The 13,552-nt window shown below is 43.3% G+C and overlaps 1 protein-coding gene and 1 non-coding gene across 2 annotated transcripts in view; both read right to left on the bottom strand.

The window, feature by feature from the left end:
• Positions 1-13,230, bottom strand: part of PON3 (paraoxonase 3) — a 30,967-nt gene extending 17,737 nt beyond the window's left edge. Inside the window, exons 1-3 of the mRNA XM_075557348.1 lie at positions 13,157-13,230; positions 11,590-11,660; positions 3,697-3,752 (exon numbers count right to left, since the gene is read on the bottom strand). Of these exons, the coding sequence (XP_075413463.1) occupies positions 3,697-3,752; positions 11,590-11,660; positions 13,157-13,230 (201 nt within the window). The remainder of the gene's footprint in view (positions 1-3,696; positions 3,753-11,589; positions 11,661-13,156) is intronic.
• LOC142457437 (U2 spliceosomal RNA) lies at positions 6,942-7,130 on the bottom strand. Its single transcript, XR_012786183.1, has one exon. It is a non-coding gene; the product is annotated as a U2 spliceosomal RNA (small nuclear RNA).
• Positions 13,231-13,552: the final 322 nt, after the last annotated feature.

Raw genomic sequence — 13,552 nt, 5'->3', positions numbered from 1 at the left:
TACGTATATTTGATAACATCTCTACTCATGCTTAGGCACACACCAGTAGCATTTAATACGATAGCATAACCACTTATTTCTTACTGAAAAGTCAAAGGCAGAATTTCCAGACAAAAGAGTTGATTTTCTGATTGTCTTTGGGATTTTTCCTTCTTCTGCCCTTGTCCTTCCCTCCTTGCTTTGCACTCCATATTCAATCTTTGAAGATTTTATTAATAAGATTTCAGGCAATTCCTCTGCACCATTATTTCCATGATGGTCAAGATCTTCGTATTTAGCCATAACCTCTTTTTGTCACTCCAGCTTGCATTCTCAACTTCCTCCTAAGTCCAGCGAAAAATCAGTCGATCAAAACCAAAATTGATGTTCTCCTTTTGGACACTTCTTGTTCACATCTGTTCTTTTTGGTTATGAGCAAAACTAGTCTCCCTACCACCATGTCATAGAATTAAATCTTCCAATCCCCCACTTCCACGATAGTCAACTTTTCACAAACTCCAGCAACTTTATAGTCAAAATCCACAATAGTCAATTTTTACCAAGTTCAGCGATGGAAGAAATGACAGTGAAATAACAAGTTCAAGGTCATCTAAACCCAAGCTAGGCTCTTTTTTGTGAGGAAACCAAAGCACAAGAAAATGGCCTGCCTAAATCATGAGCTACTTCAGTATACGGACCTCTCAAAGTAGCGACTGATTCTCGGGAAGGCAGCTCAAGGGGGAAAACTACAAGCTCCTCTGATGGATTGGGCGCATGTAAGGACAGGGTCAGCGAGTGGAAGGGCCACATTCTCTGGGAGTGAATAGGGAGGGAAATGAAGCACTGTGAACAAATTTGGCCTAGATTAAGTAGAATGTGCAGTGGAACTGCTCTGGCAAATGGTTGCATGCTCACCCAGTTTTCTCTCCAAATCTATTGGGCAAGAGTTTATGGCGTCAGCCCCAAGGCCAGGCTAGTGACTGTCAGCAATTCTTTTGAGATCACTCACTGGAAACAGAAAGCCGTGTGGCGGTCCAGGCATCTTATTTAAAGCAGGCACTGAAAGCCTCTATTGCCCACATGCCACTAATACCTGCATTCGGCATATGTGGGGGTGAGGCAGAAGGCCTGAGCTCCTGGAAAACTTCATTAAACAAACATATAAACGTGTGAGGCTATTGCTTCTCAACCTATCTTCCATATAGGTCTACACACCTCTCAAAACAATATTTTCTTTCTCTCTCTTGGATTTACACCGCATCAAAATGACAGTGTGGGCATCCTTGAAGATCTCGGATTGTGTCCCTTTGACATGTTCTTTGAGCTTGGGGAGCCAAATGAAGTCTGAATGGGTAAGTCCGGGCTGTAGGGTGGGTAAGTTTTCTCAGAGAAATTCTCTTAGGATAACCCTAGTTACCTTCAAAGAATGACTAAGTACATTGCCATTAATAATAATAATAATTCTTAATTCAACTTTCCTAGCCTTTTCCTCACCAGTTCAATTTTTAATTTTCTTAAAACGTCTTCATCATTAGACACTATGATCATCCTGTGTTGTTTTTTTTAATTTAAAATCTATCAAGATTAGCTCCTTGGAGTCTCCTCAAATAAATGATCTGTATACTTCTGAAATGACCTCTTTGGCTGGAATTTATCCAGACCAGCAGATCACCTAGCAAGAGATTGCTTTGATTGGACCTTCTTTTGAAGATACTCTATGGAGTTAACACAAGGATTTTACTGAAGTAACTGGTCTACAACTATCCACTGGTCCCAGAGACATGATTAAACACGTTTTGTTTGGAATAAGCCCATGCATATATGAGCCGATACCCTAGTAGCAGTACTTTCAGACTTACCCTCATATTTAGAAAATATTTGAGAATATGCATGGGCCAAGAAGTGTGTTAAAGTTTGGACATGTCAGGGAACACTCCCACATCTGCTGGCTGTTTGGAGTCCAAGGACACAGTGCAGCAGCAGGTACAGCATAACATTTCCTTAGCACAAGGCCTGTGGTAGGCCACAGAAGAGGTACTCGCCCAGCAGAAGAATGCCAGGGAATACATTCTGGAAGAAGTAAGATGTCATCACAGTGAAATTTAATCAGCGATGTGGGAAAAAGAGTGGCATCCACAGGCAGAGCACAGCATTTCAGGGACAGTTATGACCTGTTTGTCACCTCAAAATATCAAAGTATCCATTGCATGGGCTTACTATCTAAATCAGCAGCTTCTAGACATGTTCTATTATAGCTGCAATGGAATACAGGAGAAACCCAGGATAGCAAGGACTTGAATTTATTATAGTGCGGAAAGGTGGGAAATAAGCAAAGAACATACCCCTTTGTCTATAACCATGGGTTACTTGTTAGTTATGAAAACAGCTCTATTCATGTTAGAGATTCATGTGAACATTTTTCATACAATGATTTGTGATGAGAATCTCTACCTTCTTTATAGTAATATTTCAGGGATTTCAGTTCCAGTGAAAATAAAATAAAAGCATGCAACAGGAATGGCAGAACAGATTTCATAACAGCAAACTAATTTTCTGGTTATAGAATAATACTTTTAAAGACCTATTTGGCATAACACTAAAAATGTAAATTGACCATAGAAAATTTAAATCTGTAAGTAAAAAGCTTTTATAGACATTGCTGTGTGATCTCTCCTTTTCATGGAAAAGTAAAGAAAAAACATCCTCTCACACACATGACCGCCATCTTCACATCACACATCAGCAACAGTTTAATATATAGTATACTATATTGTAGGGAACTTATGGAGTGTGCTGCTTTGTTCTTTACAGTCTATACAGTTGCTATGAGTTAGAAGCAACTTGATATATCTATCTATATATATATATATATCACCTTGAAGAAATTTCAAGCATTAAGAATTATTACATTTCCTGATCGGTCAAAAATATTTTGGTTCTAAAATATCTATTCTTTAAAGGTATTCTATTGGCCAAAATGACATATCATACACACAATGTCAGTTATAAAATATATGCTTTGAAAAAGTGGTCAGTCTTTTCAAATCTGTGTTCCAAATTAGAATTTATTTAACAGATACACAAAAGTTTTCAATATCTTCACAGTCCGTGCTTGTTTAGTTGGTTGACTGAAATTCAGTCCCTCACATCACACCCTACTCAAAACAGATGAAGACCGTACGGAGAATAAAAAGTGGGCTTTTCCTTGCTTGAACAGGCCTGAGAAGAAAGGGTGAGGAGCATGCACAGTGAAATGCACAGGGGTTTGAATCATGTAACATGGTACCATTTTGTCCACAAACACAGACAGAGCTCCAAGCACAGGCAGACACAGCAAGAGGAAGACTGGTTAGTGGGAAGATGACTAAGAGAGGCGGGGGCCTGACCAAGTAAGGGCAATGGTGGGGATGGAGAGCAACAGGACAACTTTTAGACACTGCTCCAGGAATTGATTGAAAATCGATATGCATTTATTGAGACCCTACTGAGTGTACATTTGCCCCCAGGAAGATGCTCACCATGGGGAAGGCAGGGCTGGGCATACCTGTGGTGTCCTAATGAGCTCTCCAGAGCCTGTTTAGATTCTTTTGAGTTGACTGGTTGACCAGGAGGTAGCTAAGTGCATAGGGGTCCATCTGGCAGCTCTGGCCAGCAACATTAACACACTGTCTACATAGCTATTGACAGTCGCATGTGAAGGGCACAGAGAATACTCACACTGGAGATAAAAGCCAGCCCGCTAGGAAGTATATCAATATCTTCAGAGCCAGTTTCTGCAAAAGAATTGTAGAATTTTTAAAAAATAGATGCTTGTATGAAGACTTAAAAATAAATCTCACAGACCAAAGTTTGAACTTCCTTTGGAAATGACATTGGCTGCTTCAACGACTTACTTGGGAAACTGTATCAACTTTTAGGAATTCCACGGACATACTACTCTACAATAAAACTTGAATTAGATTCCTCAAACACCGAATTCTTTCCTTTAGAAATATATTTTTAGGGGAGAAAGAGGCAAATAACTAGAAAATAAATCCATATGCTAGAATTATTCTTTTGGTAACAACTTCCAGGGTATGTCTGGAGGAAATGAGCCTTCCTCCCACATAAGGCTGGTCCAATCAATTGGGTGAGATAATTTGGAAAGAGAGAGTCTACCACATAGAGATTGAGAAACAGGGCAAAGCAAGCCCAGATGACTCCACATCCCAGCCTTTTGGCCAGGTTGGAGTGGTGCAGATAGAACAAAGATGAGCCTTCTTTCCGGAGCTTCCCCCAAATTGTAGATCTGTTAGCAAAAGAAATATTGTTGTTGTTTTCAGCTAATGTTTTGCGTAGTTTCTTACACAGACACAGTAATTAGGACACATGGGAAAATGGTGAGCTGGGGAAATTGGTCACTAGAGTGCCACAACGGTATAGGGGGAAGGGAAGAGAAAGCTCAGAAAATAAAAGCAGACAGAGCCAAAGAAAATGTAAGTATACAGCAATAGAAAGGTGGACAATAGGCTCTGAAAACTGGAAAGCAGAAAACTTAATTTTATTCAGAAACCTAAAATGAATCTTATATTAGTAAATTGAAAATTAAATGACAACAGAACTTCCTCAGCCTTCTAGTTAATCCGATTGCACTATCTCCGGTACCTGGCTGGTCTGAACTAGTTAATGCTCTGAATACATCAAGTAGTTGACAAAACCCACAAACACCCACTTGGCTTGGAGCTGATTCCAACTCCTAGCAAGCCTGTAGGACAGAGTCAAACTGCTCCCATGGGTTTCTGAGACCGTAACTCTTTATGGGAGTAGAAAGCCCTATCTTTCTCCCAAGCATAACATAGACATTGGGGAAAATCCAGTGAATTAAAGAAAAAAATGTTTTCTAATTGTGTACAATACTACTTGGTTACTTTTCTGCTGTTTCTCTCGCTCCTTCGAATATCCTGCTTTTATCCTAACCTCTTCCCTCCCTCCTACGTGTGGTTCTTCTCCAAGCTTGGCCATGGCTCTTTCACAGGGCAGAGCACAGTCTGCTCAACTGCCCTGGTACCAGCTTCTGCCGGGAGGATCTCGGCTCTCCAGTCTCTAAATCAAGCCCAGATCTTTCTTCCATGTTCCAGATCTCCGTATCTGCATGGATATCAGACCTTTTGATCTGGATTTATCCGTCTAAAGGACCTGGCGTGACCTGGATGCTTTCCCTTTGAATCTGTTTGATTTTCTATTTCTATCTCAATGGAATATAGAGCACTTCTATCCCCAAATACCCAAAGCAGAACCTTTGGAATTTCTTCAGTGCCCCTCCTTTTCTAACTCCCTAAATCCAGTCGATCCCAATGATTTAAGTTCTAGAACTTCCCCCCTGCATTTCGGCAATAGCTTCCTTATATGTCAGCTTTGCTCCTTTACTTTCATCTTCTGCCTTGAAGACAGAAGCATTTTTCTTTTTGTCCATTGTGAAGTTGACTTGCCTCTCCCCTGCATAAAATCCTCCAGAGGTGCTCCAGAGATTGCCATGTAAGACTCCAATTCCTTGCTCTGGAATCTCAGGAGGGCCACATCTTGTTCCCAGGCTCTCGTCCTTTCACTGCACAGTCCAGCTGTGTTCAAGTACGAGGTCACCGTTTGTGAGCGAGGCAAGCCTCTTCACCTGCATGCCTGCACATGTGCTCTCTCTCCTTGGCACGCCCACACTTTTCCCACTCCGCCCTTATGTTCATCTGGCTGCGCAACAGAGTTCTGGTAGATAGGGTTAAAGGCCATTCCCTTGCCTTTCCAAACTCCCCTGGATCAGCATCCTTTGTATGTACGAATGCTGTCAGCTAGGATGACTTCAACCACAGCATTTTCCACCCTGGGCTGCAACGATCCCTTCTCTAGTTAGGTTCCTACTAGACAGTCATCTTTCTGGAGCGGAAGACTGGGCTTATTCAGGACTTTGGCCTTGTGGTTGTGTTGCTTGGTGCTGTTCCATCGGTTGTTGATTCCATACGACAGAGCAGAATTGCTCCGTAGACTTTCTGAGGCCCTCAGCTGCATGAGACACCTTGACAGGTCTTCCCCTCGTACGGGGCGCTTGCCCTAACACAGCACCTCTACTGTCGCTGCAGAAGGACTCAAGCAGGGCCAGGTAATTGAATAAACAGGAAGGCAAAACAGGCTCTGCTTCTTGTACTTTGTCTAGTTTTGAGGTTAAACGAGTGAGTGAGTATTAATTTCGGAGAACAAAGTACCCTGAGAGTTGCTTTCTGGGTTGGCTTCTTATTCCAACACCATTTCACACATCTTCTTTTACAGCATAAGCCTATCTCAATAATGCGCCTATAACAGAAGTAAACAGCTTTTCAGAAGGGCTGTGCCCACTTTAATTTTCACACGCCATCCAGTACATGGTGGGGCTGGAACTTTGCATTCAAAAATAGAAAAGAATGACCTGCGGGTTGCACACTGCCCCTGGCCCACCCCACTCCTGCCGCTCCCATGGACATGATGGGGCCCAGGGTAGCTCAACAACAGTGGTGCCTGTGGGAGCATGAGCCCCAAGGACATCTTCCTGTGAATGGGCCCCACACACCCATTAGCTCAGCTGCCATTAAAATCCCAATGTTATACATCTTAGGATGGTGTTTGCTGTTGGCTGCCATTGATTCCAAAGTAGAACTGTTCTATGGAGTCTTTAAGATTGATCTGGCCTGAAGTATATACACAAGTCTTCCCAGGCACCTAAGAAGGTTTAAAGCACCACAGTTTTAGCCAGTAGTTGAGAACTTAACCTTTGGTGCCTTGGATAGCTCTATTTTTAAACCTGACTAATTCTACTTCATTTCTTTGTCCTTCAACCCAGTCCCTATATGCTGGACTCCACAGAAACCCCAAGAAAGAGGCACAGCAGAAATTACCATCAGTTAACATTATCATTGCACAACTTTTTTTTCTCTTTAATTTTTTTCCCTAAATATCCCCCAAAGGGGTGCACCGTTCCTGGAAGTACGGCAATACCAGGTCAATGCAAGGAGTGGGTGGAGCAAGCTCCTATTCCATGTCCTTGCTCCAAAAGTCCATTTAATATGTTGTCCTTGGATAGGACATATCAGATATTAAACTGATAAGAGCAGACACTACACTTGATCTTAGTCAAAAAGCCGAGAAGGGATCATCACTTCCTAATTTGGAGAGGTGATTCTGGTAACCAGCTAAAGAAAACAAAAGGACTTGCTTTGAGGTAGAAAAGGGGCCTTAGTGGTATAGTGGATTAAGTACTTCACTGCTTCCTGTCAGGTCAGCATTTCTAAACTACCTGCCATTCCAAGGGAGACAAATGAGGCTGTCTATTTATGTAAAGAGTTACAGTTTTATAGGGACAGTTCCACTCTGTCCTAATGGGCCTTCTTGGGGCAGAATCGACAATGGCAATGTTTAGTTTTGGGGATTAGGGTGGAAGCAGACCTTGCAGTGGAGAAACTACCAAGGGGGAGAAAAGATATCATAAAGAAAAATTAGAATGTTCCTCCATTTAAAAGTTCTTCCCAGGGTAGGCCTTAATAATGCTCTCTTTATTTCAAGAGCATCTTTGGTTAAATGCCAATGACAGTTAAGTAACTTCCTGATTAAAACAATCCTTGACCCATAAAGTCTTTCTTAAAACAAAAATAAACTTCACGCAGAAATATTTGTAAAATCTGAATTCTTGAAAGAAAAGTAACCTCAATTTCCAGAAAGAAGATAGGGAAAGGAAATCTTTTTTTTTTAAAGACAGGAAGAGTACGTCCCACCAATAACGTTAAGAAGAAAATACAAATCAGAATTTTCCTACTGCACCTACTTAGAATTTTTTAGTGGGTTTCCATAGCTTAGGATCATTTTATTGGTGATCTTTATTTAAATATCTATCATGCCATAGTCAAGTTTTTGGTCAGCCTCTATTTATTAATACTTCAGTTTTGTTTGTTTGCCTCTGATTTTCTATTTGGTGCTCCTGTGGTACTTCTTTCCTGAAGCTCCCCAAATCAGACTGTGTTGTCAGTCGATAAGGAAGTCAGTGTTGCACATCAGGAAGGACAAAGGCGGAGGAGGAACAAAAGCACTCTGGGTTCATAATATAGGCAAATCACTCACTGATCTGGGCCATCGGGCAACTTAATTATTCTGTCAGTTTTCTCACCTGCAAAGCCAAGATAGCAACACCCACGGCACAGATGAGTGGGAGGAAACATGGGAGGGTGTTTGGGACTCAGCAGAGGGCTTCAGAGACGGTAAAGTTTGCATCAAGCACGTGTTGTTTTGTTGGGCGTGCATGTGTGTGTTCGCTAGTATGGATAATTTTATCGTTTCTCCTTCATATCTTCTGTGGTAAAATATAGATTATAAAACACATATCATCTCAGACATGAATTACAATCATGATATTTACCACTGTCCATTCCGACTGGTTTCATCGCCCTCTCCGAAATGCAGAAAGCGCCTCTTCTCTCCTTGCCCAGCCTCCGAGAGCTGTCAGTAAGCTAGCTAGCATGCAGTTGCTGTCAGTGCGACCCTAGGGTCGTTATTTGCTTGTCGTGCAGTGAGCTCACTTCACTCGTGCAGTGTTCCTTCCTTGTCGTTGCCTGTAGCAGACTCTCACTACTTCTCGTGATGAATACGATTTCCTGGTATCATTGGCACCACCTTTTGTTCCACTGGGCGTCCGTTGAGTGACACTTGGGTTGTTTCCACCTTTGACAACGGTGAAAAGTGTAGCAATGAACCTTGATGGAGAGATACCTGCTTGAGGCTTTGCGTCCACGTCTTTTGGGTCCAGGCCTGGATGTGGGGTTGCTGGACCACATGCTAATTCTGAGTCTAGCTTCCTGATGCTAGCCACAGCAGAAGCATCATTTGATCTTTCCCAGAATACAAGGGGCTCCAATTTCCCTACATCCCCATCAGCATTTGCTAGACCCTCCCTTTTTTGTTTAAGAATTGCTGTCTCAGGGTGTGGAAATGGGGTGCCCTGGTTTCTGTTTGTGTCTGTGCAATAGTTAATGAAAGAGCCTCAGGTGGCACACTCAGTGCTATAAGGTCACAACGAGTTGGCGTTGACTTGATGGAAAAGGCTCCATGACTAATTATTGAGCGCTTTCCACCTACTTATTGGCCCTTTGTAGATCTTCCTTGGGAAAATGTGTACACAGATCCTTTGACATTTTTAAAAAGTGTTGTTCCTTAGTTGTTGAATTAAATGTTTATAATGTTTAGAGTTATAGATCAATTTTGTATATTGATAAATGTTCCATAATCATGCCAACTTGCTTAGTTCTGTAAATATATGCCAACATGCACAAAATATAATCTGGCCCTTCTTCAACTTTTCCTTCTTCTTTTCCTCCTCCTCCTCCTCCTCCTCCTCCTCCTGATGCTCTTCCTCATCCTCTAAGACAGCTTTTAGTTTAGCCATTTAAGTAATTTAAATGTATTTAAAATATTTGGATAATCAGCGATTTGGCTTGATTCGTACAACATTACCTTGCATTTAAGCTTCTCATCTCTAGTTGAATGTTACAATTTGAAAGACTAGACATAAGTAAAAGAATTACTTCCCCTCAACTGCTTGGAAGACTCATATTTTTTGAGAGGTGTATATGTAGCAAGTATGACTAAGATGTTATAAAACAGTAAATGCATGTATATCATTTTGTTATTTTAAAAAATCAGATTAAACCTGACCTAGAGCTTAATCTCCACTAGACTAATTTAAGAGATCGCTGGGTTCCTTTGCTAGATGGGACAAACCAGAAATTGAAAAATCACTGCCAATGATTTGATTCTGACTCACAGTGAGCTTATAGGACAGGGTACACATCCTCTGTGAGTTTCTGAGAATGTAACACTTTACGGGAGTAGAAAGCCTTGTCTTTCCCCTGAAGAACTGGTTGGTGCTTTCAAACAGCTGACCTTACAGTTAGCAGCCCAATGTGTAACCACTATGCCAGCAGGGCTGCCAGGGTAGGTAAAGGTCGTGAAATTGGGTAGACGAGTTGAGATAAATCGTATGGTCTTCATTTTACACTGCTGATCACTCACTACCAAACCCATGTGGTCCGTGTACATTAGGCAGCTCTGCTACTTCCGTACCATGTCTGATACCAGGCCTCTGCTCCGACTGGAATATATTGTACAAAAGGTCTTTTAAAACACTTTGTAGCCATTCCTTCGGCGGTTGTGCTCCTTCTCAGAATTCTGTCAGGCAACAGGGCAAAGGTCTCATGTCGTCCTAACCCTCTCCTATCAGCTCCTGGAAAACAGTTGTCAAGAAGGGATTGGTCCTCGGGTGCTTCTTCTCATTTCACAGCAAAAATCTCTCCTACCTCGAAAGAGCACAGGCTTCCCAGCTGCCTGCGTTTTCCTCCCAGTCACAGAGAGGAAGAAATTAAAACGAAACCCACGGATGGCTCGTAGTCTTTCTGTGATTTCCTAGCAAGAAAATATAAATACACAATTCATGTCACAATAAACGGTGCTGCTGCTCCCTGAGAAGTAAGGCAGAGTCCTGGACCCTATTGAGGCTGTAGCGTCTTAGGGAGTGAAAGAACACTGCTAGTTTTAAAATGAACAACTGTGGTGGGTAGCCTAGTGAAGCTTAATTTTGGAGTTCTGTGACAGTTCAGAGGAAGGAGAGGTCCTTGCAGCTGATTTCAGCAAATAAAGACAAGGGACAAATTGGAGAGGATTTCAAGAGGAAAGGTGAGCAATGGAGAGAACACATCCCCAGAACCGTGAGCAGAATTTAGCTGGAAACCTTTTCTAGTAGCAGTGTCAGGGGCCATTGGAAGCTAAGAGCCCACATCAGCAGTTGTGGCAGGAACTAGTAGAAAGATCAGTTCTGTGTGCTGGGACAAAGAAGGCAAGTGGCGCCAATAAGTGCATGAGGAAACACAAATGGCCCCGGGACTTTGGAATGGGTCTCTTGAGAATGCAAGTACCAGAGATAGAACACCTTTATCTGGAGAGATCGTTATATGTTGGGAAATAAGGAAGGATATGACGGAAATGAAATCTGCAGAAGATGATTTGAGGTTAAATTGTGCCTGCGGTGGAGCTACTCTTTGGCAACTGAGTATGACAGCCTGCGTTTTGAGAAGTTACAGATAAAGCTACAACTTTCAGATTAGCTCTCTTAGAATCTCAGCTGCCCACGAGGCCCTTAGAGTAAGAGGTAGGTCATAGTTTTCATGGGACGGATGGATGCATTTTGAAAGAAGTCACATTTGAATCCAGCAATATCATCAAAGAGAAGGAGGGAAGGGGAGAAAAAGGAAAGGGGGTAGATAAGGCAGGCAACCGAAGACCAGCAGAATGAGATGCCCCCAAAGGGAAAAGAAGGTTGGCCAAGAAAGTCAATGGCATTCTTCAAATGGTGGAGAGACATCAGTGAGGAAAAAGAATGTGGGGGAAAATCCCTATGTAGGCATGTAGGAGATCCCCTGAGACCCTGGCTGAGGGGGGTTGGCTAAAGTGAATTGGAGGCAAAAGCTCTACAATGAAGGTCTAGAAGCACTGTGAGGCATTCCTTAGCAGCCAAGTGGATGGTCCAATCAAAAAATTGTGCTGGCCACTCTTGGTATTGCACATACGTACCTATGCCTTCAATAAGGTGGCAGTGCCCTGGTTCTACTGGCTCCACTTCTCGTGATGCATTTACTTTTTCCCTGGGGAAGATGAAAAACAACAGCTGGGCCCATGCACAACATCAAAAATTTTCTAAATGTTGCCTCAAATCAGCTTCATCTTGGTTAACTATCATGATGACATACAAGGGACTGGACAGACAAGTAATTTTGGAAGGCTTCTTTCACGTCTCGCTAAAGGTGGGCGTTTGTGTGGACAGTAATGCTAGTTTCATCCAGTTACTACAGGCTTCGAGTGTGACTCTCGGACGAAAATCCTCTGCTGCTCACATAGAGACATAATTTCTCAGTAGGAGTAGCTGCACGATATTCTCCACGTAACCATGCAAAACAACGTTCTTTCATCTACCAATGGCCCCTCTTGGGAAGATCTGCACATTCCCCCCCCACCCCAAATTCTGCCTTTTTAGTCTCCTCAAACTGCCTTCCTAAAAGTCAACAGTCTACCAATAGCTGCATTCTTTGGCTTTGGCTTTGTTTTTAGGATTTCACACTGACTTCCTCTTCAATTATGTACATTCATTGACCTGACCATAATGGACGCAGTTGGGCAACTTGTTTTTCAATATAGTGTTCAAAGTGAAACACTCTTCTGAGCACAAAGGGTAATCTTAAGCTTTGCTTCACACTTCAGCTTACCTTACTATCATTTAAAATATATAGTATATCTCTTCAATCTGTATTCTGCTTGTTTATGACGCTCACTTGGGTGCAGTGGTAGGTAGAAAATGTAACAACAAACACTCTCACCCTGGAGTAAAAAGGGTCACCAGAAGATGGGTGTCCTGGAAGTCAGCGTCTACTTAACTAACTAACTAACTAAAAGTTTTAGGAAGACCACTGAACGCAGGTGGAGGCTTTAGACCTACCCAGGTGTTGAGGTCACCTAGCATTTCTTCTTTCTAGTCCAGTGGCTTACGCTTTCCAAGGCTTACCACAAGGTCCGCGGTCAGAATCCACCAGTCTCTTCTTGGGAGAAAGGCTTTCTGCTCCCACCTGGGCAATTCTACTCTGTCCCTGGCAGTTGGAACCAATTCGATGGCAAGGAGTTTTTGTTGGTGTTATTCTTGAGTTATTTCCTTTGCCTCAGACATTGTCTTTAGCACCGGGTCTTACACTTTTCAAATGTTAGAAACCTAGAAAAAGGCAGTGCCCGCCTGCAGGCTTCAGTGTGTTCACCTCAGCGGCAGCCTCAGTGGGGAAAGGGTGGGGGCAGTGTCTAGGCCTGTCACCAACACCCAGCTGACAGGAGCCCCCTGGCTCCCTCTCTCCAGAGGCAGCTCTTCCAAGAGAGCCCTGTTTGGCAAGAGCAAAATGGCCCTGGGACATGGCTTTCTGAAAATAAATGGGGACATTTCCTTCCTCCCTACCCTCTTACAAAGTACAACTGCCCAACTTCGACAGAAGGGGAATTTCAAGGGAAGAGCAAGTTCCATTCCTGGGCACTGGGCACTTGAACTAACTTGCAAGAAGAGGGCAAAGGAGCAGAATATGCTTCCAGCAAAATGCCAACTCACCTCAATGTCAAGAATCTTTCTGCGATCACGGCCAGGCCCAACCCCAGCAGGGTCAGTGCCACCAGCTTCCCCATGACCAGTGCCCGCGCCTGTGCTCCAGCGCTCGCTTGGGAAGGCGCTGCTGGCAGTTTTATCAGCAAGTTGGTGGCCGCCCCGCCCCGCTCCGCCCCCTGGTGTCCCCAGAGACTGGGGGTGGCCTGGGCGGGGCGGCTCCGTGCTGGAGTCTTCAGCCCACTTCCCCACACCCCCCAACCCCTCCCACCTCCACCCACCCCGGGTAACCAGGGTTATAAAGCCCGCCTTAACGCGCCGCGCGGGGTCCAAGGTCACCTTTCAAAGTTCAAAGACATCTTTATGTCTTGCCAACCGGCTGAACTTGGCTTAGAGAGCCTGGCG

This window comes from Tenrec ecaudatus, chromosome 9, assembly GCF_050624435.1.
Source record: "Tenrec ecaudatus isolate mTenEca1 chromosome 9, mTenEca1.hap1, whole genome shotgun sequence".
In the NCBI taxonomy this organism is placed as follows: domain Eukaryota; kingdom Metazoa; phylum Chordata; class Mammalia; order Afrosoricida; family Tenrecidae; genus Tenrec; species Tenrec ecaudatus.
The sequence above is the reverse complement of the archived record's forward strand: the minus strand, read 5'-3'. Positions and strand labels throughout refer to the sequence as shown.